Source organism: Calypte anna, chromosome 4A, assembly GCF_003957555.1.
Source record: "Calypte anna isolate BGI_N300 chromosome 4A, bCalAnn1_v1.p, whole genome shotgun sequence".
Classification (NCBI taxonomy): domain Eukaryota; kingdom Metazoa; phylum Chordata; class Aves; order Apodiformes; family Trochilidae; genus Calypte; species Calypte anna.
The window spans coordinates 41092813-41119513 of record NC_044248.1 but is presented as its reverse complement, the minus strand read 5'-3'; the positions used below and the strand labels follow the sequence as shown (position 1 = coordinate 41119513).

Here is a 26701-nt window from a genome sequence, read left to right as displayed (position 1 = left end):
AAATATGTTGATTGTTTACTTGGCTATGTTCTAACAAGTCAAAAAACTTAAAATGTATTAAACCCTGTTTAATCTTACATAAATCTTGCATAAATATCAGTAAAGAAGTTAATGCACATAAACCAATTTACTTGAAAACAGCATCCTAGAGGTGAACTTTGAAAACGTGTGGCCTGACTGGAAGTTATTTGTAGGCTTCCTTAGGTTCTGTGTTGATGAGAGGGGCTAAAGAGTAAATGAAGATAATTTAAAGAGTTTAAGAACAGGGAAGAAAAGGGTTCATTTTGTACAAACTACTGTGTGTAATATCAAGATCTTAATGTAGAGAGCCATTTGTAGAACTTCAGAATATAGTTTATTTTTGCATGTGCTTATTTAATTTTCCTTTTTGGAGGTGGGGCCTCCGTTATGAAACTTAAATTACATAAAATATGTGCTTTGCTTTTTGAAGTCTTTCATGGTATAAGTGAATGTACTTAAAATACCTGAATAGTTGATTTATTCCGTAGGCAAACAAGTTTTTATCTCAGTTTATTCTTCCATGTCCTCCCACCTACATTTGTTGCTGTAAAATCTAGTGGGATAAAGCCTTAGTGTGGTATTTTTATATTACAGGTACACTGGTAGCAGGGTATAGAAATTCCAAGAAAATTGCAGCTATTTAGATTACATGGTTCCATGTGAAGACAGACCTATGAAGTAATCTCAATAAATTATTTCAAAGTAAGCTTTTGCAGTTTTAAGAATATTAGACTTCAACATTATTGGCAGCTCTGGAAAAAGTACTGAGCAGAACTGGGTTGTCACAACAGAAATCATGATAAGGAACATGGTGTTTTCAGCCACCCAAATGTCCTTCAGTTTCTTGCTCCCCTCTACTGGCAGCACTGCAGTGCAGTGAACTGGAAGCTTCTCCACTTGAGAATTATGTTTTAAATTTGTTTATTTTCAGCCAGATCAGTTCCCAGATTGTTTTTGTGGCTGGGCAGTTGTGCTAGCACAATACAGGAGCATCCTGAAGTCACAAGTGTGTAGAACTGCTGGCAAACCAGGGAAATAAAATTACAGAAATTCATAAGGCTGCTAAGAGTCAAACCAGCCCTGCCTCAATAGGATACTTGGTGATGTAGCTCATGGTCACTACATTTCTCTATCACTAGAGTATTTTTATATCTCTTTTTTTATATTGTTTCTGAAGACATGCATCCTTTATATACGTGAGCAGTGACTGGAAAAGGGGAGTGTTAGCAGTAGGAGGTTGCTTGTTTTCCAAAAAACATACCAAAGGTTGTAAAGTAGCATCAGTAGAATGACTAATTCAGTCTTTCTCTCATCTGCCCATGCTTGAAATTTTTGCCTTGCCATGACTTTTCCAGGTATATTTGCTTGCTTTTTTTCCTGTGTCTGTTGTATTTGTTAGAGGTCTGTCTTTGCATCTCTGTGTTGCAGTGCATCTCTTCTTTCTCATCCTGACTTTTTTTCCCTTTTACTTGCACGTCAATTATTTTGGGTTGTTTTTTCTCCTCCCCAATAATGCACTTGTTCTGTCTTATTTCTCAGTAGCTCTCTCAAGCCTGAGAAAAGACATGTTCTCCTTGGCTGAAGTGTGGTTTTGCACAGAAACTGTTTTTCTTGTATCTTTCTTATCAAGTGTATCCAGTAGCCATCATAAAAAATGGATTTATGAATCACTTGAGTTAGTCCTGTGTTTTAGCATTGTGGAGGAACTGAAGCATTGTACCTCATCTACTCTTGGGTTGATTTTTACCTTCATCATTGTGATTATTTTTCTTGTGGAGAAACTATTGGAATTGTAGGAGTGTCAGTGCACTTCATAGGGTGAAATAGTGCCAGTCTCTGCTTGCTCTGACCTTTGTGTAAAAATTCAGCTTCTAAAGAATTTTTGTGGTAGTTTTGCTTTGTTTTCTTCCAGTATTCTACTCTTCACCTTTACTCTGGTTTTTAAGTGAAATTGAAGTTGTCCCCTTGGGTTCATTTGCTAAACCTTTTTAAGAAGCCATGAAACTAACAGCTTTTTTAGCCCATAGTTTAAATAAAATAAAGGTTGATATAGTTGATTAAAGTTGTGGATGAGGGGATTGTTAATTACCATTATGGTTTCAGATTATATGTAGCTTAGAACACTTCTGTAGTGTTTTAAAGTGTTAAAATAAAGAACTATTGTCATGGTTCCAAACTGCTGCTGCAGGGAAAAAAAGCCCAAACTCTCAAGAGTCTGAAAAATTTGGAAAGAGTTTTGAAGAATAAGGAGATTTTCTTGCAAAAGCTAAAAGAGAAACAGTGGTCACTTGCATTTATTTAGGATGTCTCATCCTGACTACAGGAATATTTAAAATCCTTGTAACCTGCCACATGGCAAGAGAAACTTAAGATTCCTTGGAGGTGCTGAAATTGCATGAATAATGAGTAATGTAGGAAGCTAACTATAAGCCATTGCTGCATGCTTTTCTCTTTTGGAAAATGGTGTATGTATGTGCTGTGTTTGTGTATATTTCATATATGTTTAGAGTAGACACTGTAAGAACAAAAACAAAAAAAACCAACCAAAAATGACCCACTACCAAACTTAAGAGGTTATGGTTTGGAGGTGACAGTGGTAACAGTTGTCACCAGATCTGAAAAGTGAGTAGTGTATTTAAGTGCTTAAATATGGGCTGTAAGCCTGAATTTAGGCACTAGTTTAGGTGTAAGACCAACCACGTTGTCAGGCTCACCTAGCTTCAGTTTCACTGAGTGTGAAGGTGTGTGTTTGTACTCTCACATGTTGCAGCAGCAATGCATTTCATTAATACCTGACAGCATTCAGAAGTTCACCATAAATTATTCCTGTCTTAAAAGGAGCATGTGTGCCAGGCAAAGGTTTGTTCATGTTTTCATAACCCAATTTGGACTTACCTGGAAAGGAACAAGTTAGTTTCAATGTATTATCCTCCAAAAGTATTGCAGTGGACAGAGATTTTCTACATATATATTTAATATCCATGTTTAAATTCCTGATGTACCTGCACATTCACACACACATATGTTAAATTCCCTGCTGATTTCCATGTGCTACTTATACTTTGCTAACCTAGCCCACTAAAAACTGCTTCTGCTGCTCATATAGTTCATGTAGAAACTAAAGTTCTGTAGCCTAGGGTTATAGGTTTAACTTTCTGCATGTTGGGATTTTCTCTAGAATGGCTAATTTCTCTCACTTTTAATGCAATGATTTGAGACTTTCGTTTCTCATCTTTCTGTCTGTCTGACTCTTTTTGTGTTTGTGCTTTCCACTTCACAGGCATGCAGTATGGTGGATATGTTAATAATCAAGCTAGCTCTGCACCAGCTCCCTTGTCATCAAGTTCAGATGATGAGGAAGAGGATGAGGAGGATGAGGAAGCAGGTTGGCTTTAGCTTTACACCAGTATCTTGTTCTCTCCCTACTCAACTTTTGTTCCATATTTCCATCCCCTGAAGCTTTCTTTTCCTTTAAGACAGAAATATCACTCTGACTTATCATGTATCAAGCTATCTAAAAATTTCCCAGTTGTATAATAAACAAGAAGGTGTTTTGTAGGGGTCAGCAAACAGTCTTTTTATTTGTCATCTTCTTGCCACAGGTTTTATGTATCTAACAAAGTATTATTCACAACTTACAAGACTCATATTCTTAATATTTTGATTTGCAGTCAATTTTAACCTCTAAACTGAAGATAGGACTAGGACTTGGGCTGGTAATTGCTTATGTTAATGAACTAGATGCCATTTGTGTTGTTACATTAAACAGTGTTTGCCTTGTTTCCCTTTTTACATCTAGGGGACTCTTAAAATTAAGGTAGTAAAATAAATATTGAAAGGTAATAGGTGCTTTTAAGATAGTAAATTAATCTTTGCTGCTTTTTTGTTCCTCCTTCTAAAATGTGTGTCTATGGTTAGGCACATAAGTTCAGTTTTAACCTGCTTGCCTTATGGGGAACTAAAAATTTTGCTTACTTTTTTTTTTTTAAGAAGCTGTTCTGAGTGATCAAAATGTTATGTTCTTGGTTGCAAGGATTCTGCCTGTGTTTTGCCAGAATTGCCTAATTTTAGTTTTTCTCACCTCCTTAGTTTCTTGAATGGTAGTTTCATATCTGAGTGATAAAAGTGTAAAAAGCTTTTTGAGATTAAACATTAGGCATTAATATACATATTATATTCATATTAATATACACACCTAGTGTTGATACACTGCTCCCATTTTCACCTGCTGGCTTTGAGTATTAATTTGGATGGCAGACTTCTGTAACTTTGCTTTAAACTTGTAATTCATACTGTAACTGGGCAGATAAAAATCAGTGCCAGGTAATGCTGAATTTTATTAAAGTAATCATAAAACCAGAATACTTTGACAATAGCTTAGTGTGCCCTAAGCAGGCATTTTCAGCTGAAGATAACTTTCAGCCAGAGCAGGACAGTATTTGCAGACTGCAGTAAGTATAAGTGATATTATTAACCCCACCCTTAGTGGAGCATAAATATTAGGAAACTTTGCATATCCTGTGTAATTCTTTCTGTTTTAGATTATTGGTTCAGTTTCTTTACTTTCTTAGACTTCACATGGCAACCCCTTCAGTCTTTCAGCAGGCTTGAGTGTTCAGTTATGCATAATGACTGGTGAAATAGCATCTTTATAAGTCTGGGGATACTTCCTCATTTTAGATACCAGGTTTTTTCCTAATGCTATGGCTGTGATGAGACTTGACCAGCTGAAAAACAATTTTACTCTGGGATATAAGGTTTGTTGTGATGCAGCTGCTCTTTGAACTCTGCATTCTAAAGAGGGTGCTAAAAGAGCAAGGAGATAATTTTGTGGGTGTGGTTTTTGTTTGGCTTTGTTGTGGGACTACCTACAGAATTATCTGCAGATAATTATCATCTTTGCCTAATCCCATGCCAAGGTTTCTGTCAAATGACACATTGGAATTTTCCTTCTTTTATCAGCTGCAACCTTTGTCTCCTTACTTTGTTCCCTAAACCTACCAGAGAGAATTTTTTCATACACTCTGCCACCTTTCTACCAAGTTCTCTACTTCTGTAGAGCTTGTAGCCTCTGATCTATGCTTGTATTTAAATTTATCTTACACACCCAGGTTCATTACATAGGCTGCCTAATTAATAAACATCCTCTTTTATACCCCATCACCAGGAGTTAATGCAAATCCTGAACAGATACCATAGACAGGTTTCCAGCTCAGACTGTGCCAGTGGCTTTATAAAAGAACAGATGCTGGACATCAGGTTGCTTATATTTGTGTAGCTTAGGTGAGGGGGTTTTGTCTCTTTTAGTAGTTATATCTTTAGCTATGTCACCAAAGAGGCAAAATCTAAAGTTACACTTGTAAAATAATTATCTAACTGTAAAAGTGTAAGTATTACTCTTGTACAAGAAGTATTTTGTATTTTTTTTTCTTCATAAAGCCTTTTTTTTGTCTTTGTAACATTTTCTTTATCTTATTATACTAAACTAAGCTTTGACATCTGCTGTAGCTCAACTTAGGCATAGGAAAACTCATTTAATTTTATGGAAATTTTGTGGTTTTTATTGATTGGTAATCTGAGATTTCCATTACACACGTGATGAGCTTTGATTTTGAAGCTACTTCTGGTCTGCAGAAAACTGGACAACTCATTTTTTGAGTCAAGTATTTATTTTCCAGTGGAGAGAGAACATAATTCTTTTAATTCTTGAAGTGAGGTCATGTTTCTGTATGTGGGAAATACTAACTGAAAGGGGATGAAATCTTAATTGTTCCAACCTTGAAGTTTTCAGCTTCACAATGGAATGGGGGATTACAGTTGATCTTTCATAGTTAAACAATATCACTGAACCTCATTTGACTCTTCTGCCACAAATGTTACATATGTCATTGTCTGTTTTGATTTCTTTAATTATACCTTTTGTTTTCTGTTGTACTTCATGTCTCGGGGTGTTTTAGGAGCAGATACATTTAGCCTTTATGGCAATTTTTCTTAGGATTTATATATAAAATGCCATTGGAAGGAATGATTTTAAATATGGTTTTGTTTACAGTGCTTTGCAGGAAGTTATCTAAGTTACCTGCATAGAGTGAGCTAAAAATTAAGCATTAAGAGGTCTCTTCAGTAGTAACAACTACCTGTGTGTCCCTGTGGCTTTTTTACTCTGGCTACTTAACTTTTCCATAGTTATTGCTTGCTGTACCAGGAGTAGCTGTTTCTTCTGGCTGAAGCTGAAACCTCTTGTCAGTGTTCAATGGAAAATAGAAACTTTCAGTTGGAAACAGAAGCTCTGAATTACAGCAGTACAGAAAGGAGGAAAGATTGAAATACTTGACAGTTTTGCTTGGAGGTGGGGATGGTACCTAAGTACTCTGGAAACAATGGGAATCTTTTCTTGTTTGGAGTTAGAGACCATGTTAAACACAGTGGACATTGCCTCAGTTGATGTAGTCTAGAAAAAACTTTTGGTTTGATAGAAAAATACTTTTTATTTAAGGAAACAACCTTTTTCTTTGTCAAAATCCATTGCTTTTTTCTCTTGCTGGGCATGTGCTTGTTTCTCTTATATGGGAATTGTTTATCTCTTCCTCCCCCTCCTCTTTGCAGTGGTGATAGCTTCCAAGTTTTAGGGCTCAATTTGTTTTGTTTTGTTTTTTCCCAGGATCTTTCTTTGACAGTTTCTTAACAAAAGTTTTAGGAATTCTGACTCTCCTATTTCTCAAAAATTTGCTCTTTCTGACATACCTAACTTTAATCTGTTTTCCTCCCCCAGCAATTGATAGTTCCTCAACTACTAGCAGTGCCTCTCCTGTTCTGAACAATTATGATGCACTGGAAGGAGGTGGCTATCCAGGTAAGCTATTTATCACATGTTACTGCTGAATTGTTTGTTTAAAGACTTAGGTGTTTATGTTTTGGAGTTTTTTCCTGTTTCTGGTGTTGTTTATCTTTAACATGTATGTTAAAGGAAATGCCTGTGAAAGGAGTGAGATCAGCAGGGAGAACATACCTTGCCTTTTCAATCACTTTTCATAGTTTAAACACTAAAGTTGGACTGACAATTTAATAAAACTTACCTGTATCAGAAGTCATACTTCCCATTGTAATATTGAGTGTAATGCAGAAAGGATGCTCTGGGTGAAAGCTGTCATCTTGCTCTGGCTTCCACTGCATGCTTGACTGACTATAGACATCAGCTGACATCCCACTGGAGATGTTTTCAGTGAATTTATGAGCTATTACCCCAGTCTTGAAGTCTGTAGAGCTTTCATATTGAGAGCAGGAGGAAAAGACATTGGTCAGTGTAGTTTTGTTAGCCAGTATTTTAAATAACTGGATTATCTGGGGGGCCTTTCCTGACATTGCTCTGGTTCTGCATGAAATCCATCAAGTGCCAGTACTGCTGCCCACATAGCTCAAGCTGTAAGGGTAGCAGAGGACATGGCTTCAGGATTACAAGTTCTGAGTTGTTCCTAATGACTAACCCCTGAGGTTCTGCTGGAAGCATGTTCTAAACATAATTTTGTTGGTTTCTTCACCTGCTGCTTTTCCTGGCGGGTTGCACCAAGCTTAAATTCCTCTGAAACTTGAATTTGTAGACCTTTGTAAAGAGTAGTTTTGTGTCTTAACATCTGTTACAAATTTAGATCTTTGTGTTACTTTTAGTTGGCCTTAGAAATAGTGGGACCAAACTGTGCTACAGGCACATACAGGAGGGACTTTCATTCCTTCAAGGAAAGCACTGTGTCTACTTTTTGAGAGTTCTGTTGCCTTATGCTTTAAAAGTATAGGTATTATTTATATGTAGTTGAGGAGAAACTAGGCATGAGTGGTCTCTTTGTGGTTTATATCAAGTGCAATAAAAATAAAATAATAATAAATTATTCTATAAATAATAAAATAATAATAATAAAAATGGAATAAAAAAATATTCTAAGGGGTTTCTACTTCTTTGGTCATATGAAATATTTTAAGGTTTTTGTTAGTAGTTATGCAAGTCTATGGTCATCTTCCTATGCATCAGCATGATTATCAGCATAATTGCAATAATCCTCCTTTGGTCTGTGCAGATAAACAACTTGATGGATAATGTAAAGCTTATTCCTGGACAAAGTGTTGTTTGTTGAGCATCCAGGAGTTTACACTTAAACTAATAAAGAAATAGTAAGTAGATTTCTTTTTGTCCTTCCAGAGACACGTTCAGTGACCAGCAGCCCAGTTCCTGCTCCAGCAGTCCCCCAAACATCAAAAGCTTCCAAACCCTTTGGCTATGGCTATCCAACACTGCAGCCTGGCTACCAAAATGCAGCCCCACCTGCTCCTGTGCAGCCCAGTAACCTGGGACACCATCCTGGGTTTCAGCACTATCCACAGGTGTGTATTTTTAATTTAAAAGTGACTTCAGGAAGTAACTCCATAGAATCATAGAATAGGCTGGGTTGGAAGGGACCTCAGAGGGAAAAGTCTCTTCCAAAAGATTTTGCTGTGAAATCTTCAGTCCTTCACTGTTTTCAAGCTCAGCTGAACAAAGTTCTGAGCAACATCCTCCAACTTAGATGTTTGCCTTGCTTGAGGTTGGATGACCAAGCCTCAGAAGTGCCTTTTTTCTCATTTTCTAAGGTGTTTTGCTTTAATTAAAAAACAAATATATAAAACCGGTTTCTGTAACTTGGAAAAGTTACTTTGTAACATTGGGTGGAGGGGTGTGTGGAAGTGTTTTATTTCTGACTTCCAGTGTTGATTTTTGTCATGAATTTGAATTTTGTCCCATGTTACATATGTGAAAGATGTGCCACGTTTGTCTAAGCATTTTAAAATTTCTCCCATACAGCTCTTTTTGGGTTTTCTGAGGTTGTTATTTAAATGTGATTTTGTTTATCCATTTGCAATGCTCTTGCTTTTTTTTCAGCAATATCCAAGTGTGAACCAGCTCTCCTCTTCCTTAGGAGGGTTAAGTCTACAGCATTCTCAGCAGCCAGAAAGCTTGAGGCCAGTCAACCTTACACAAGATAGAAATATTTTGCCTGTATCTTCAGTTCCAGCACCCGTGCCTAACTTGAATTCTGATCTTAGGAAATTAAACTGCAGTCCAGAGTAAGTTTATTGTGTCTAGATCAGCATCTTAGACTTTTTAGAGACTAAAGATTTTTTTAAGTGTCAAAAAATGTCTGAGCTGACTCTTGACTTGAAATCTTTGTGATAACAAAACCCCTTTCACCTCAACATAAGTTTATCTTCTGCATCCTTACACAAATGCTGAAACTGTCCTGCTATCAGAAGACATTATATGCAGTTTGAGTGTAGCTCACTTACTAAAACATTAAGAAACCTACTCAAATATTTGACTTGTTTTATCCAGCTAAAAAAAAATAAACACCTGATGTTATACAGTACATTGCATAGAATATTTTTGTAATATTGCATAGGATTTTTTCCCAGAAAATGATGATGATCATGCCTAAACACACTGAATAAACTGTGTGTTTTATGGAGGTAATCCTGATTTTTGCCTCCAAGACTGTCCCAGGTCAAGTACAGGAAGGTGCAGCGGACTTTTCTCTCACCCAAAGATCTTAATTCTAATTCCAGAAGTTTTATTAATTGCCCCAAATTAACACAGCTTACTGCCCTCGTGACAACGCATGGTCCCATCAGAAAACTGAGGGTCTTGAAGTTCTTCTTATGCTGTTTTTGGACAGCATTGTGTGTGCATTGGGGTTTTTTTTTGCCCTTTATTTATCCAGAAGTCCATCCTCCACTTTACATACACAAAAGATTTTGATTCTCTCAGTATTTGTCATCTTGTTCTATTGCTTTCTCAGATAAATATTACTTTCTGAAAACTAGTGAATACTGTATTCTTCCTTTGGTTCCTATGGTTAATTAAAAATCAATTTACATTGAGCATTGTAACTAAAGCAGCTTTATTGCTTTATAAATATAATTTTGATATGCTTGCATGGCTGAACTACTCAACTGGGGAGCAGGGAAATATTTCTTTTATTTCTTCATGAGGCTTTTTTAACCTCTTTGATACATTATTTTTTGAATTAAATCACCTTTGTGAAGCAGGATCATTCTAAATTTCAAAATTCTTTAAAATCAAATTTCTTTAAAACAATGTTTTTAACATCTTTTAAGCTTTCATTCTTAACATAAAGTTTTTCTTTCCTTTCAGCTCATTTCGATGTACACTGACAAATATTCCCCAGACACAGGCTTTGTTAAACAAAGCTAAACTTCCTCTAGGTTTGTTGCTACATCCCTTCAGAGACCTAACGGTAAAGTGCCTGAGTTTTTTCTTTCCATTTATGTATTTAATGTATGCATTTTTAATTTTCATTCAAACAACAAAACAGAATGAACTCTGAGTCTTCTACTTCTGCTAAATTTCACCATTTGCAACTTTTAGAAGAGAGGAAAAAAAAGCCTTGAAGTTGCTACTTCATTGAAATTAGTGAGAAAGCTCTTTGTAATTTTTTCCTTATTGCTGGAAGTCTTTGCCTGTGGTTCTCTGAAGCTCTGAATTATGTTTGTGGGGCTCAGAACTGTCAGATACCTCTTGAAAAGTTGTTTCCAGTGCCTTCTTGAAGAGAGGTGCTCCTCATACTGAGTGTGCATGCTCGTATCATGCATCTGATGTTGTGGATGTATTGCTGGCATGATAGATGCTGTCAATAAATGGTAGCACAATGCAAGATTAAAGCTCTAATCATATCTGTTAAGCAGCTTCTCTCCATCTAATTTATTTGTGTATATGTAAAGAGTTAAATAACTTGTCTATTAGGATATCTTTTTGTATAACGTGTGCTCCTTGTGTAAAGTTTACTGCCTGGCTACTCCAGTAACCCAAAGTTATCTTGTCTTTCACAATTCCTTCTCCCACAGTAGCTGTGGTGTTGTAAATGTGGAATTTAAAGTAATTTAATGAAAAATCTTAGCAGATCTTTGATTTTTGAGTTTGGATTAAGACAGTTAATTGTTATTTCTGCTCATTTTAAAGGGGGAGGGTATTTTTAATAGGCATGATTACTCTTTCTGAAAATGAGCTAAAAAGGTAAAAGGAAAAACATTAGAATATTTAGTCTTATGAAGCTTTTATACACTGAAGTGCACAGTAATGTTTTCCACTAAAGGTATTGTGTACCTTTGTTACAGCTTTCTCTTGTTTCTTTTTAGCAATTACCAGTAATAACATCAAGCACAATAGTAAGATGCAGATCCTGCAGGACATACATCAACCCTTTTGTTTCTTTTATTGACCAGAGGAGGTGGAAATGCAATCTGTGCTACAGAGTTAATGATGGTAAGTTTATTAGGAGGAGAGATAAATGCCAGGAGATGCTGGCATTTATAAAATGACATCATCATATATCCATGGGATACTTCAGATGAAAATAATGCCAGTGTTCTTAAGATGTTTTTTGAAATCTCTGGGTTGTAAGTCAGATGGTGCTGGCTGTTTCCTGAAGCAGAAATTTAGTTTGCAATTTTCTGGGAGATGAAGAAAATGTAATCATCATCCCAGTTACTTGGATAACATCATCGATTTACTCAGCTTGGTTGCTGTTGCAGTGTGCAAGTGGAAACACGGTGACAAATACTGTCTGCAATCCCAGACAGTTTATGAGGCACAGTAAAATTGTAGCTTGTTGTGAAATCCTCTCTTTGCATTAGTGGTTTGAAGTTTGGCTGATTAATTGGGGCTATATTGCTGGTTTTAATACAACTTTTTTGTTTCCAGTTACTTAACTATGATGTTGCTTGGCATACTTGAAATGTTCCTTTGTTTTATGTGCCTTGAATGTGAAATTTTTTTCTATTGTTACTGATAATTGAAATATGTCTGGATTAATTTGCTTTTAGCTGTCATAATGGTTTTTATTTGCTGAAAAATATATAAAATTTTTTGTGTTTTCTTTTTTTTAAATAGTTCCTGAAGAATTTATGTATAATCCTCTGACACGATCCTATGGAGAGCCTCACAAAAGGCCAGAGGTCCAGAATTCTACAGTAGAATTCATTGCTTCCTCAGACTATATGGTAAAAAAAAGTTTTCTTGACAACTTAATAGCAATTGCATGTTAACATAAATGCTTTTAAAATGAATGTTGCATATTCCTTCAGTGGTGTGCATTGATTTTCCTGCTCAGATCCTCTTCACAGCCAGGAATAGTTGAAATTCATATTTATTTTGAGTTCTGGCAAAGGTAAATATTCAGAGGCTTGCCAGCTAAAGGCAGCTGCACTGTGTGTGGTCATTAGTCTGGTTTGAGGCTGATGCACTGCAGTTTGTGCCTCCTTTGTCTGGAACAGGTTTGAAAGACCAGTGATGGAATAATGAGATAATTAATTTGGTTCCAAATTTTTACTTAGTAATTGTGACAGGAATAATTCTAACTAGCTGGGAATCAACCTACAATTGCTCTGGTAGTCTTGAAAAAGGAAAGCCTGGGAAAAAGCCCTGCTCATAATGACATTATTAACAGCAAAACCAAACTTTTCTCTTGTCTTTGAATTGGAACACTGTGGCCAAGACATTTGACAGTGAATAAATTCAGCTTGTTGTCTGGCTGGGAAAAGGATGTAGGGAGGATATTTTAACCCCATTTCATGGATTGCATTGCCCACATACTGAAAGAGCAATGGTTTTTTGAAGAGGGAATTCCATATCTGGCACCTGAGAGCCATGTTTGAGTTCACAGTTGGAAGGAGAAATGAAAAAACCTAATTTCTGTTCTGAAGCATAACATGCTCTGCTTTTTAAAAGTGGTGGTTATTAATTAACCTCTGGGAATGGTGTTTCAGTCTATCTAGATGTCTCTTAGTAAATCCATTTTATTTTATTGCATAATGTGTGCCTTGCATTCTTCTAAGTGTTCCTTTTTCCCACATCCCTTTCTAATGACTAATCATTTAAAACATTTATTTATATATGATTTTTGAACCTTTTTTTTATTATTTTTTTTACTTTGTAGCTTCGTCCTCCTCAGCCTGCGGTATATTTATTTGTTTTAGATGTGTCTCATAATGCAGTGGAGGCTGGATATTTGACAATAGTCTGCCAGTCATTGCTGGAAAACCTAGACAAGTAAGAATATAAATAACCTTTTTAAATGAGCTCATGTGTTATTGTGAACTACTATTAGCTTAGCATTTTGCATAAAACTTATATATAATGCTTAAACATTATGTCCCTAAAGGACAGAAGTTCTGTTGCCTAAGATTCTGTCAACAGAATCAACATTGAAAACATGCTATATTATTTTAAGAAAATTAATAAAATCTCATGTTAACTTCATAGAAAAGTCAGTACATGCAATTAATTTATATACCCAGATGGTAAAACCAGTATTTGCTTATATTGCTTTTGTTTGCCATCATGCTTCTAAGCAGTTGCTGATGTTTTGTGTTTCATTTGAGAAGTCCCATTTAGTTCTTCTTTTTGTATTTTTAATGCTATACAAAGAAATATGGTCCATATAAGAAATAAGTATGTTGCATTGTAGAAACAGTGGATTGTGGTTTAGATTTGTAAGTACTTTGTAACTACATTAGTAAATGGGGTTCTTGATTTATAAATAAGTAGAATGTACTATTTTCAGTTTAAGAACTGATAAGACTATGTTCTTTGTGTCAGTATAATGTTTTAATATCATTACTAAGTTCTGTCATGGAACAAAACATCAATATTGAGTCCTCATCTGTAACACTTATCCCAGCTTTTCAGATAATACTGAAGAAATATTACTTTTGTTCATATTTCAGATTTCCTTTCTTTTACTCTGACTTCTTAGCTGAGACTCTGCTAATATCAGCAGGAGCTGTGTGTGTGTGTGTCTTGAGAAAGAGAAATTTCAGGCTTAATAGTTTATTTTTTAATGCTTCAGGCTGCCTGGAGACTCGAGAACAAGAATAGGGTTCATAACCTTTGACAGCACTGTTCAGTTTTACAACTTGCAAGAAGGTTTGTCCCAGCCTCAGATGCTGATTGTCTCAGATATTGATGGTAAGTAAAAATGAAATGGAAACTAAAATTTTTGAAAAGCTTCTTTTCCCCTATAAGAATCTCTCTGGTGTCCTGGTTTTAGCTCGATGTTATTGAACATAGAGGGAATATAATTTTTAAAATAATCTTGCACTAACTACTGAGAAGGAGTTGTTTAAGAAGAGAAATTCAAACGTTACTTTTGCTTTGATAAAAGAACCTTTGTACAGTCTGTATTATTCCCTCTAATGCATCTATCAGAAAAGTAGGCTGTATTTCATGGTATATAGAGCAGTGGTCAGTGAAATGTTTTGTTCTATTCTGATTTTATTTTTATCTTCAATAAAATGCTTGTTTCTGTTCTCCCTCCAGATATTTTCCTACCTACACCAGATAGTTTACTTGTAAACCTCCATGAAAGCAGAGAGGTATGATTGTTCATAATATCTCATTAGTGTTTAATATTCAAAGTAGAGGTTCTTTTTACACCTTGAACTCATAGTCTGACATTCCAATGCTACTTTTTAATTACAAAAGTATTACATGCTGCTTGTTTGATTAATCATTGTTTTTAAAACCATGAGTTTGTTTTCCTCAGGGCATTGAAACTAAGCTGAACCATTTGTGCTGATTGTTCCTCTTCAGTTATGACAATGCAGTTTTTTTAGAAGTAGTAGGAGCTTGCAAAATCTCAAAACCCTTTCCAATCTGTTCTGCAGCTGATAAAAGATCTACTGAATGCCTTGCCAAATATGTTCACCAATACAAGAGAAACACACAGTGCTCTGGGCCCTGCTCTTCAAGCTGCATTTAAACTGATGTCTCCCACGGGTGGTCGGATATCTGTGTTTCAAACACAGTTACCATCTTTAGGAGCAGGGCTGCTGCATTCCAGAGAAGATCCCAATCAAAGGTCGAGCACAAAGGTACAAAAAAACTTCCTTTACTCTACTCATCTTGTGAGAACAGGGACTGACTGTGTCCTTCTGACTTGCATAGTTCTGCAGATCAACTCCTGTGGGATTTTTCTGTAACAACTCACATTTTAATTATTCAGTGTCTGTGTGTGTTTAAGGTCACTACTTTATACACATATGTGTGGTATTAATTGTTTCAGAGTGCATGAGCTGTCTTCTGAGCCTTAGGTCCATAGCTTTTGGTGGCAAGCTACAGAAGCTGCAAAAACCTCTGTCTCAGTTAATATCAACCTGGGTTTTGAATCAAAGCAAGAAATATTAAATTATAGACCTAAAACATGATTTCTCTTTTTTTAATGGCCTTTTACTTCATCTGGTGTTACATAGTTACATGAATGTGTATTTTTATGAGAACCTTAACTTCCTTGGCACTAGGATTATAACTGCTTGGAAATGCAAACTAAAATAAGATGGAGCATCAGGCAAACAATTTCTGCAGGTGGAAATGCCTATAAATTATTGCTTAAAGGAAACTTATGATATTTTGCTAGTGTTCTTTGGTTTTGGGGTTTTTTTTTTTGCTAGATACTTTGCTATGTCTTTTCTTTTATAAAGTCTTAAAAGAGCATGCTCATTGACTTAACTCTTTCCCATGTAATTTATTCACCAAAGGTGGTCCAACATCTTGGTCCAGCAACAGATTTTTATAAGAAGTTGGCACTGGACTGCTCAGGCCAGCAGACTGCTGTGGATTTATTTCTCTTAAGTTCACAATATTCTGATCTAGCTTCTCTTGGTAAGGAGTACCTAATGTATACATTCACTCTTTCCACACTCTTGTCTATCTTCAAAAACACAAAGGACTTCAGGAGTTCTTAAATCATGTTAATCTTTTTGCACTTTAAGAAGTTCATCTAATGCTGGGTAGGGATTGATTTTGGAGCTGCTATCAGGAGTATTGGGTTGGTGGTATCAGGTAATACTCTGGGATTTTAGAGTTTTAAATGAGAGAGTGTTCTCCTGCTGAAGGACAGGTAACAGCCAGACAGCAAAGAATTAATAAAATTAGGCATGGAATGGAGTTCTTTCAATATTAAATCAAGGTTTGTCCCTAGTCACACACGTAATTTTGCCCCTAAACTATTAATTATTTATGTGTGCACTGCTGCTTTGGTTCCCAAAGGTAAGGGAAGTGTATTATTGAGGAAGGTAAAAAAATTAGGTAATTCTGTAATGGGGTGACTCATCCCTGCCTTCAGTGGCCTGAGTCCTGGCAATTTCTGGTTATCTTACTAATGTGAGTCAGATAGATGAACTTGAAATATGTGACTTGCATAAGGTTGGACACAATGTTTGTGTTAGTTTTATCTCCTAACTGTATCTTTTCCTCCTTCACAGCTTGCATATCCAAGTATTCTGCTGGATGCATCTATTACTACCCATCTTTCCATCATAGCCATAACCCTGCTCAGGCTGAGAAGCTGCAAAAAGACCTCAAAAGATACCTGACAAGGAAGATTGGGTTTGAAGCAGTTATGCGCATTAGATGTACAAAAGGTGTGTTTGGAATACTGACTCACATGGAAAACTTGGTGTGAGCATATTAATGGCTGTGCTTGGGTCTTAACCAGCATTAGGTTTCAGGTTATTTGTCCTCCACTGAAGATAGGTGCCTTCTTTGTGTGAATTCTGTTAGATTTTGCCTTTTTTTTTATTCTTGTTTTGTTCTTCACTCAGCTAAGTGTGAAGAATCAGTATTTTTACTCTTTTCTTAAACATAGCCTGAGGGCTTTGGATTTTAACTATTGATAGGAGTTTCTCGTGCTGTTTTTAACCTCTTTCTAAATTATTTTATTTGCTTCTAGGTCTTTCAATACACACTTTTCATGGGAACTTTTTTGTACGCTCCACTGATTTATTGTCCCTTGCCAATGTCAATCCTGATGCTGGATTTGCAGTGCAAATGTCCATTGAGGAGAGTCTGACTGACACATCTCTGGTTTGTTTTCAAACAGCTCTTTTGTATACTTCCAGCAAAGGTAAATAAATTAAAATGAATTGGCCACTGAGCTTTTTGTTTATTCTTCTGACCCAATTTTTGTGTGGTTAGGTCCACAACCTTTTGTTGTTCTCTGTACCCTGAGAGAACCTTGTCAAAGTTAGTGAGCCTGTTTGAGTTAATCACATAATGTCAATCTCTATAAACTCTGTGTTGATGGGAAAATGTAATTTGTCTCCATCCTATATAGAGCTGATTCAGCAAGATTCCTTTACTCAAAAGGCATCCCTTTATAATAATCAAATAACAAACATCCATTCATGTTTGGCATGCACTTTGTCCAAAATCACAGACCCGTGATGGAATAGAGTGAGCTGGTAGTACCCTGGGAGGGGGGCATGAAGACTGGCAGCTGCTTTCTATTGTGGAAGATGCCACAAAATTTTGGGATGGATTTGTTGTACTTCATTTATAAGATCAGGACACTTATTGTGGATTTTACAATGTAGTTTGTGTTACGAAGTGAGGAATAAGTGTTTTTAATGCTTTAGAGCATTGCACAATTTGAACTGGTTAAGAGATAGGAACAGGAAATAGTGTTACAGCCATTTCCTGACTGATTTTTTTTTTTTTACCATATGAGTGCATCTTGAATGAGATGTGATGTGATGACTGACTTTGTCTGCCTGTGCCAGGAATACTGCATGATGATTTCTGCTTACCTTGATCAGGTGAACGTCGAATTCGAGTGCACACGCTCTGCTTGCCTGTAGTAAGTTCACTGACTGATGTATATGCAGGAGCAGATGTACAAGCCATTGTATGCCTCTTGGCAAACATGGGTGAGTAGAGACCAGGAAGATTGAAATATATATTCATATATATTCATATGTTCTTAATTTTACCATTGGAGCCTGAGAATCCAAAAGATAAAATCAAAAGTTACACAAAAACTGTTGAAATATTACACAGTCTGAATACTTTGACTTCATTCTTTAAGAAGAATGATTTTATTCCTTTACATTGTTCCCTAGAGTTTATTAAAGGGCAAAGATTGATGACACACTTAGATTAAAACTCATTTTTGTATCATCACTGTGGTTGTTACCTCAAACTTTAGCATACTTAAGAAAAAGTCATTCACTTTAGTGACTTTAGAGACTAAAAGGGAATTTCTGACACAGTGCATCTGAGGTATTCTTTATGCTTCTGTCCTTTTGCTAGATTAAGGATTCTTGCTTACCCCATACTTACAAGTCATAAGTAGCTGTTTCATAGACTGATCTCTGCCATTGAACATGTATGGCTCTGTGAAGCATTTTAGTATATGCTGTGTTGAATATTAATAGACAAATACGTTAGAGAAATAGATAGTGCTTCTGTATCTTGTCTTAAATATGTGTTCAGTCCAGCAGGTGGCTTCCTCCAACCAAAGCTTTGCAGCCCTTCATTAGCAGAGATTAGTGTCTTTGACACTAATCATTATTATGCCAGTAAAATAACAGGGGTGAAAAAATAAAATATAATTGCAGCTAAACAGCAGAGAGTTTCAGCAATAACTAACCTTGCATAAGGTTTAAAACAAGCTTTTTATTTTTTCTTGATTATATACCACAGCTTTAAACTATTTTTTTAATTCTCCAAGAGCAGGAGCTAGGTAGTGGAGATGAGCCACGTTTAAGCACATTTCTGTATGGAGAATCACCTTATTTCCTGCTTCTCCTAAAAAAGGTTAGGACCACAGGTGTTTTTGAAAACCTTAAAAAGCATCACCCAAAACCACAGCCAATATTTTCAAAAATTCAACCAGTATTTTCAAAATCCAGTATTTTCCATGAGGCCAACTCCAGTCACTCTTTGTATCCCTCTCACCCCACAGCCGTGGATCGCTCCGTTTCCTCCAGTCTCTCGGATGCCAGAGATGCCTTGGTTAATGCTGTGGTTGACTCCTTGGCAGCATACATGTCAACTGCCTCAAATCTGCAGCAGTCCATGCTGATGGCACCAAATTCCCTCAAGCTGTTTCCACTCTATGTTTTGGCCCTTCTCAAACAGGTAATCTGATGGGTCAGTGATTAATTTATTGTTCGATTTGAGGATTTCTTCAGCTCCAGATCAAGCTGTGTCTGCACTTTAAAGTTACGAAAATTGGGTTATTCTCTTAGAGTTTAAAGGACTTTGACATGCAAGGTGACTATGTTAGCTTACATTAATTAGTGCCTGAATAGTTTATTGGAATAGTTGATTGAAATAGCTTATTGCTTGATTTTGAAATTTTTTACATTTTGTCTCACTTTGTTTTACAATTAAACCAAAAATATACTCTCACAATTAGCATTTCTCCTGTTTTAGCAGCTAGTTGGTGTTGCCCATAAAAATTGTTGGAAGCCACTTATTAGTAGTTCCTTAATTTTATTTTATGAAGAAAAGACAAGTCAAGTATTTTCAGTGCCTATACTTCAGAGTACCAAGAGGGAAAATTAATTTCCACAGAGATACAGTGAAGTCTATTACAGAAAGTTATATAGTTTAAAGCTCACATAGGAGTTGCTACTTTTTGATTTATTATTTTTTAGATTCTTTCTATTACTGCACAGCATACTTAAAAATAAATAACTTACTGATGGGTTTTATTATCAGTAAATCTGACTGATTAAAGACTTTTGTCTGACTGATCTGCCTGTGATATCTTGCACTGGTGCATTTCATAGGCCTTTAACATTTGCCAAGAGTAAAAATGAGAAATGCAGGCCCAGTTACAATCAAAATTTGACACAAACTGGGGGGCAAAATTTTTTCTTCTCCTTCACCAACAAGGAGGAAAAACAAATTAAGTTTTAAAAGGTATTCTGTTTGATTAAGATGCTAATGAGATACCTGTCTTCACAAAACCTTTGCCTGACACTTTGAAAAATCTGAAATATGCTGTTTAAGTGTGACAAAATACAGGATTTTTGTGTAACAAGACTGTTCTTTCACAGAAAGCATTCAGAACAGGCACAAGTACACGGCTGGATGATCGTGTGTATGCCATGTGCCAGATGAAGAGTCAGCCACTTGTTCATTTGATGAAAATGATACATCCCAACTTGTACAGGATAGACAAGCTGATTGATGAGGTAATGTATGAAGCCTGGTGTTTATGATTTCCTTGTTCTCATAGTTTGTTACACCTGGTGTTGTGCTGCAGTAAAGTTATTGTAACGTAAACCACATTTTTCAGAACAAAAAAAAATCAAGGAAAACATTTCAGGGTTTTATTTCCCAGTACAGTTGAATGCTATGAGTAGAACTGTGAGTTTACTTCAGCTTGTTTCAGTGACCACAATATTACCATGTTTTTCTGCTGTACAAAGAACACAGAGAAGATTGTGTGCATTTTAACAATTCCAGTGTGGTTTTGTGTTTAGAACTGTCTGGGGGGAATAGGTGAAGCAGACTTGCTGGTAGATTCTGACTTTTGTATAGTGAAACCTGGTAAAGTTGCCTTCAATTACAGACTTCCAGTGCCTTTTCAGACAGATGTGGTCAAAACAGAATTGTATTTCTGGATGGTCATGATCAGACTAATGAAGCCAAGTTTAATTACTTTGTCCTTTAGTAGTAGCCTAGGAAACAATTTCTAATAGTAAGAAGTAAAATGATATTTTATTGAGGTTCAAAGTTAGTATTTGCAAAAATAAGAGGGGTTTTTAAGTAAGTTTTCATGAGCTTGTTAGTCACTTGTTTTGGAAAAGCATAAGTAGAAGTCTGGGTTTAAGTATCATAAAAGATTATATGATAACTGGAGTAGTTTCTTGAGGAGTTTCTTTCTAGTTCAGCATAATCTGAGGTATTTATAGTCTCAGAGTTTCTTTTAAAATATTTCATAAACACCTGTCTGTGAGTCTAAACTCAGTGTCTTCACTAAAAGGTGAGCCCTTATAGGGAGAAGAATCTGATGCAACATTTCTAGTGAATGCATTGGAAAAAATCTATGGAGGTTGTAGAAAATTTAGAATTCTTTTGAAAGTTCAGTATCAGTGCAGGAGAAATACTGCCTACAAAAAATTTGCTAGATGTTAACAGTATTTTTTTCCTGTTTCCTTTTTCCTGATTAGGATCAAAATTAGGATTTTTCTTAATATTCCAGTGTTACTGAGTATTGGTCTTTATTACAGAGCACAATACACGTAAATGACAGAGTTGTTCCTCAGCCACCTCTTCAGAAGTTATCTGCAGAGAAGTTGACAAGAGAAGGAGCTTTTCTTATGGATTGTGGTTCAGTGAGTTATCAGCTAAATTTTTTTTTTTTTTTTAAAAAGAGCAATGTATGCTGAATGATTAAGAACAGTCAACTCTCAACAATAACAGTATAATGAATCAGGATTCTGAGTAACCTGGAAGTAACCTGTGTTCCAGTGAAAGGCTTTCATAATTTGGCTAGGGAAGTGTATCTTTGGTTACATATTAAAGCTTCAGAGGTTAATTTTTTTCATTGCTAGACTGATCAGAAAATGCCAAGACATGGAATCAAGTTGAGTTTTTTTTCTGGAAATAATGGATTTCCATTTTCCAAAAGTTCTCTTAATGGTTATTAAGTTTTATGTACTACAGTCTCTCTTAACAAACCACTTCAGATATAAGCTGTTGTATGATTTGTGGCTTGTGTGTCATAAGAATTACAAAAGTCAAGGAGTTGTGGAGAGTGAATGAAACTCATAGGTGTAGTTTACATTATTAGTAGAAATTTTACTAAGCCACACTTAATTGGATAAAGCATTATGCTACTCAAATAGTAGCATAACTATGAAATCAACCCAGCCTCTGTCTCTAGATATCTGAAATAATTAATGTGTTTCCTCCACTGATGCTTTTCTATGGCTTTAGATGGGGAAATCAGTGTGCAGTAACTGAGCCAGTGGTGTAACTTTATACAATTGTAAGCTTTTCACTTCAGGAGGGAAATTTAGTGCATTAGCTGTTCCAATATAGATGTGTCCTGCATCCTTGTTCTTTCAGTAGTTGCATTCTGTCTGTATCTTTTTGTCATTTAGTTATCTTACTCCAAAAGACATAAATGTATTAATAAGTAAATGTGCAAGTAGCAGATATAGAGCTGTATATATGAACTACAACTGGAGCTCTCAAGTGATCAGAGTTATTACTCCAGTACTATTACATTTATGTCCCCACTTGCCTCTTTCTGTCAAATGTATACAAGGCCTTTATTAAAACTGATTCTAACATCTTGCAGATATTTTACATTTGGATTGGAAAAAACTGTGATAACAACTTCATAAAAGATGTCCTTGGATACCCAAACTATGCCTCAGTACCACAGAAAATGGTAGGCATTTTGCTCATATTACTGATTGGGTTTTTTTTTTCATTTTAAGCTGAACTAAAAATGTGTGTATGTAATCCATGGCTGGTAATTTCATAATAGAATTTGTGGTTTGGGTCATGTTATGGCTCTCTGCATATTTTTCAAAATAGTTTTGTTAAGAAAAGATGATTTCTTCCTATTCCTTGACCCAGACACAGCTTCCTGAGGTAGATGCTCTGTCTTCAGAAAGGACACGATCTTTTATATCTTGGCTCAGAGACAGCAGACCCTTAAGTCCAGTTCTTCAAGTAATAAAGTGAGTATGTCTGTTAGATACTGAGTAATTATTCACTACTTCTATTTACAATTTCTTGTTGACACTCATGAAAACTGGGAATATCTGACCCAGAAGAAACTGAATAACATCCACTTTTGAGTCGATAGAACCTAGAACCCTTTAGCAGGAAAGGTTCTCTTTTAATCTACTGCAAAACCAGTTACTAATAGTTTTATTGATAGGAATTAGTTGCATAATTTCATATTGTTAAGAATACACCAGAGCAGTGGATAGCCTTATGATCAACAGGATGAACCAGGTTAATTTCTGGTACAGCTTTTATCATTTCAATACAAACCTATAAAACTTCAAGTGAGGTTAATAGTCTGTAAATGCTTTAATAATTGTATGCATTTGTTACTGTGTCCAGTTGCTTTGTGACACAAGGCAAGTTCTGAAGCCTTTTCAAGCTGTGACCCACTTTAAGAAGTTTAACTTCTATGGATTGTTTATACTGGAGTTTATATTTGTCTTCTCAAGACTACTTGATGAGCCTGATAACGTTTTAGAGAATCTAATGCAGATAAATAATGTTTAAATATGGGACTGAGGCTCTTTAGCTGTTGGTGTGGTGGCTGCTGCTTGAACTGGGACTGAGTCTCAACTCCAAAGAACAAGAAAACAATTAGAATTTATGCCTTTGCTTGAATTTAGAGTGGATTTTTACACAATGTTTGGACTAAAATACCTTCTTCTCTCTTTCAGAGATGAGAGCCCTGCCAAAACAGATTTTTTTCAACATTTAATTGAGGATCGGACAGAAGCAGCTTTCTCATATTATGAATTCTTACTTAATATCCAACAGCAGATCTGTAAGTGAACAAGAATGAAACAGAAGAAAAATCCTGACTGCAGATAGATGCATGGGCCAAGAGAAGCATCTGGGAAGTTACAGAAGTGGATACTTGTTCTTCACAATATACAGTGACCAGTACTGGTTTTTTGGAAGCTTTACAGCTGAAGTTCACCCTTCCAAAAGAATTTTGCAGATTGAACTTCCATCCAAAAGCACTAGGAGTGATGGAGCTGTTTCTCTAGTAAACTTTAAATTGGTTTATACACGTTTCCAATTGTGCAGCAGTATGGTGCTCTGTCTATTGCAAGCTGGTGAATTTATGTAGCTATGTGGGATAATATTTCTTAACAAAAGGTACAATTAGGTAAGGCCTTTTTTTCTTACATTTATTCTAGTTGCCCTTCCAGATCCCAATTCTTAACAGAGATGTCAAAAGGGCAGTGCTGTATGTTGGGTGTTTATATGAATTTCTTTTTAAAAGGAATAATTCATATTTACTGAAGACTTCAGCAGATTCCCTGTGAAAGTTGTAGAGTTTCAGTAAAGTACAATAAATTGTAGAAATAAAATGTATAATGTATATAAGTATTACGTTTGTAAAGAAAATGTAAAAAATGTAACTAAAAAAAAAAAAAAAAGGACTTAGCTCAGTGTGCAGAATTGTTGAGTGCTCAATGATGAATTGTTTTGTCCCAGGCTAGACAATGAAGTTGACTATTAAAACATGCTTAAAAAAAAAATCCATGTAGAAAGAACACAGCTGCTTCTTCTGTTAATTTTAGGTGAGTTTATTTATGATTGGCTTACTAATTAAAAATATTTTGCTTTATCATGTGTTTTTATATTTATGCAAGCATAATCTTGTTGCAACTAAACTTTTACTGAACTGAATATTGAAGAGAACATGTTTACCACTTTATTTCCTAGACCTCTGGAAGGGAGGAGAAAACACTGCATAGTCTGCAATGAGCTGTTGATATAAAGTTCCTAAAACCTTTCTTATCTGTTATCCTAAAGAAGGCTTATCTGTTAACCTTGTTTTATGTTTTGTAAACTACTGTAGTCTTGGTCTGGTTTCCTGTAACATGTGTTGTCTGCCATTTAGAGTAAGCACGGGTAATAACTCTCACTTATTAATTTGATTACTGCTGTGGTCTAAGGAAAAAAAAAAAAGGGTGTGTGTGTGTATAAAAATTACCTGATATCAATGAAAGTAAAAGCTTTAAAATGTCAAAATTCAAAATGTAATCACATGGTTGCATCTTTCTGAAACCTTGTTCTTGCTAATGTTTTAGTAACTTGATGATTTGGGCTTTTTAATAGATTTATTCCAGATTTTTAAATTCAGTTGTTAAGTTGGGATGGTTTTGGTTTGCTTTTTCTAGAGGCACATTAGAAATAATTCATAAAGCACACTCTTACTTAATATTCTGAACTTTTTTTTTATTTGGTTTAATGACATGTCTACAATGTAATAATTAAGTACAAACCAGTAAGTTATTATGAGTATGATTACATCTTACTTTGAAGTAGCCTTCATAATGTTAACATTGCATTTTAACTGCCATAGGCCCTAAATCAAATAGTCAAGAAAAAAAAGTACTAGCTTTGGATTGCAAATGCTTTAAATTAAATTCTGCAAGTGGTGTTATATTCTGCATGTTAGCCCAAACTCATGGTTTGGAAAAGATACCTTTTATGAGTTAAATTTGTGTGTTGTCCTTCACTAAATGTGTTTTAAGTTACCCAAAGATTACTTAGGAGAGAAACTTTTCTTTTAGTAAATTAATTTATCATGTAATAAATGTCTGAGATGATGCTGAATGTTTGTCCCTAAATCAGACCTCCAGGATTTCAGTACTTGTTTTTAGATGAATTTGCTAAGTGATGCTGAAGAGTGAGTCATGCTAAAAATCATTTGTAATCTCAGAGATGGGAAGAGCATGTTACAAATTTAAAAGCTAAGTGATGGATGCTTCTGACTTGTGAGCTTGGTATTGAGTATCTGGGAACATACTATGCCATGATGAATTGCAACTTATTCTGTAAAACCATTACTTAAAGCTTTATTATTCTATGGGTTTTGTATATGAAAAAATGATGAGAAGTACATCTTGAGAGCTATTTGTTCAGTAAAATTATTACACAGCAGAGAGAATCTAGTGATTTTTTTTTTTTTTAATAGCAGAGTGCATCTCCATTCCAACTGAGTATAGTTTAAATTTTAAAAAGACAGTTTCTGGAAGTATCTTGAATTAGAAATATCTGAGGATTTGGTGTTTTGAGCAACAGAGAATCTGCAGGCATGGCAAAGCAAAAGGATTTTAAAAGACAGTTTTACTTAGGATGGGCTGGGTCACACAACTCTACCAGCAGAATCTACACCACAGGATTCATCTTTGCTAAGGGATGCACTGGGGAGCTCAACAAGCTTTTTAAGCTCTGTTTTGAAGGGGCTGCTTTTTTATCTCTTTAAATAAAATCCTGCACTATCCAAAGATCATCTCGAGCCATTTTAGGGACTGTGAACTCTTGCTAAAAGTTTTTCAACCTGGCATAATACATTTCATACCTTTTTAATGAGAACTTCTAAGATTGGTTGGGGAAAATGTTTCCCAGCCCCCAATTAGGGGGATCAGTTCAAATTCTCAGCATTTAAAATCCTGCCAGTGGGTGTCCCTGTCCATCTCTTAGTTCTAACAGCAACATCTTGTACCTCTTTTCCCAACTAGGTGGCATGGGAGTCCCTGTTTGGAGAAATCCCAGTCCAAGAAACTCTTGGCAGTGGTAGGACACAGAATGCAGCTCCCAGAGAATTGTTACTGAGTTTGATTATTGTGCCTTTAAGCTCATTAGGAGTAAGCTAATCATTAATCTTGATGTCGAGCTTCAGGGTAATGGAGAAATGATGACCAGGTGCAGGTGATTTTGTTTGGCTGTAAAGACAATTTTGTCAGAACTGTTTTTTTGGTTTTTTTTTAAAGCCAGGATCCATCGGTAGTAATCCTTAAAGTCAAGAGTTCTTCAGTAATTTTAAATCTGGAGTTTTACTGCTTTTCAGGCCAGTTACATCTTAAGAGTTTTCAAGATAGGAGGAAGAAGGAAATAATGGTTTATGAGGAAATAATGACAAGCTGAGTTGCTGATTACTTTAGTTAGAAGTAACAAGTTAGAAGACATAAGAGTCCTGAAATCTATCATTCTGATTTCAGATTTAGAGTATATTTTGCTGTATTCTGATCACGGGCAGGGTGTAATTAGCAGCCCTTGTATTTTCCTGTGTTGTGTTCCTGTTGTGTCATCATCAGCTAAAGTTGGTTTTGTGCAGCATTGCTT

General features: G+C 35.6%; 1 protein-coding gene across 2 annotated transcripts in view; it reads left to right on the top strand.

The window, feature by feature from the left end:
* SEC24B (SEC24 homolog B, COPII coat complex component) overlaps positions 1 to 25514 on the top strand; it is a 36882-nt gene extending 11368 nt beyond the window's left edge. Inside the window, exons 4-24 of one of the 2 annotated variants that reach the window (XM_030449696.1) lie at positions 3302 to 3406; positions 6794 to 6874; positions 8213 to 8394; positions 8930 to 9114; positions 10199 to 10301; positions 11200 to 11326; positions 11954 to 12063; positions 12999 to 13111; positions 13911 to 14029; positions 14381 to 14436; positions 14728 to 14934; positions 15598 to 15721; positions 16324 to 16482; positions 16791 to 16964; positions 17656 to 17766; positions 18804 to 18979; positions 19906 to 20043; positions 21085 to 21189; positions 22161 to 22253; positions 22445 to 22548; positions 23275 to 24120. In XM_030449696.1, the coding sequence (XP_030305556.1) occupies positions 3302 to 3406; positions 6794 to 6874; positions 8213 to 8394; positions 8930 to 9114; positions 10199 to 10301; positions 11200 to 11326; positions 11954 to 12063; positions 12999 to 13111; positions 13911 to 14029; positions 14381 to 14436; positions 14728 to 14934; positions 15598 to 15721; positions 16324 to 16482; positions 16791 to 16964; positions 17656 to 17766; positions 18804 to 18979; positions 19906 to 20043; positions 21085 to 21189; positions 22161 to 22253; positions 22445 to 22548; positions 23275 to 23389 (2687 nt within the window). In that variant the 3' untranslated portion in view covers positions 23390 to 24120. Of the gene's footprint in view, positions 1 to 3301; positions 3407 to 6793; positions 6875 to 8212; positions 8395 to 8929; positions 9115 to 10198; positions 10302 to 11199; positions 11327 to 11953; positions 12064 to 12998; positions 13112 to 13910; positions 14030 to 14380; positions 14437 to 14727; positions 14935 to 15597; positions 15722 to 16323; positions 16483 to 16790; positions 16965 to 17655; positions 17767 to 18803; positions 18980 to 19905; positions 20044 to 21084; positions 21190 to 22160; positions 22254 to 22444; positions 22549 to 23274 lie in introns of both variants that reach the window. The other variant, XM_030449697.1, reaches the window with a different exon arrangement.
* The last annotated feature ends 1187 nt before the right edge of the window (positions 25515 to 26701 follow it).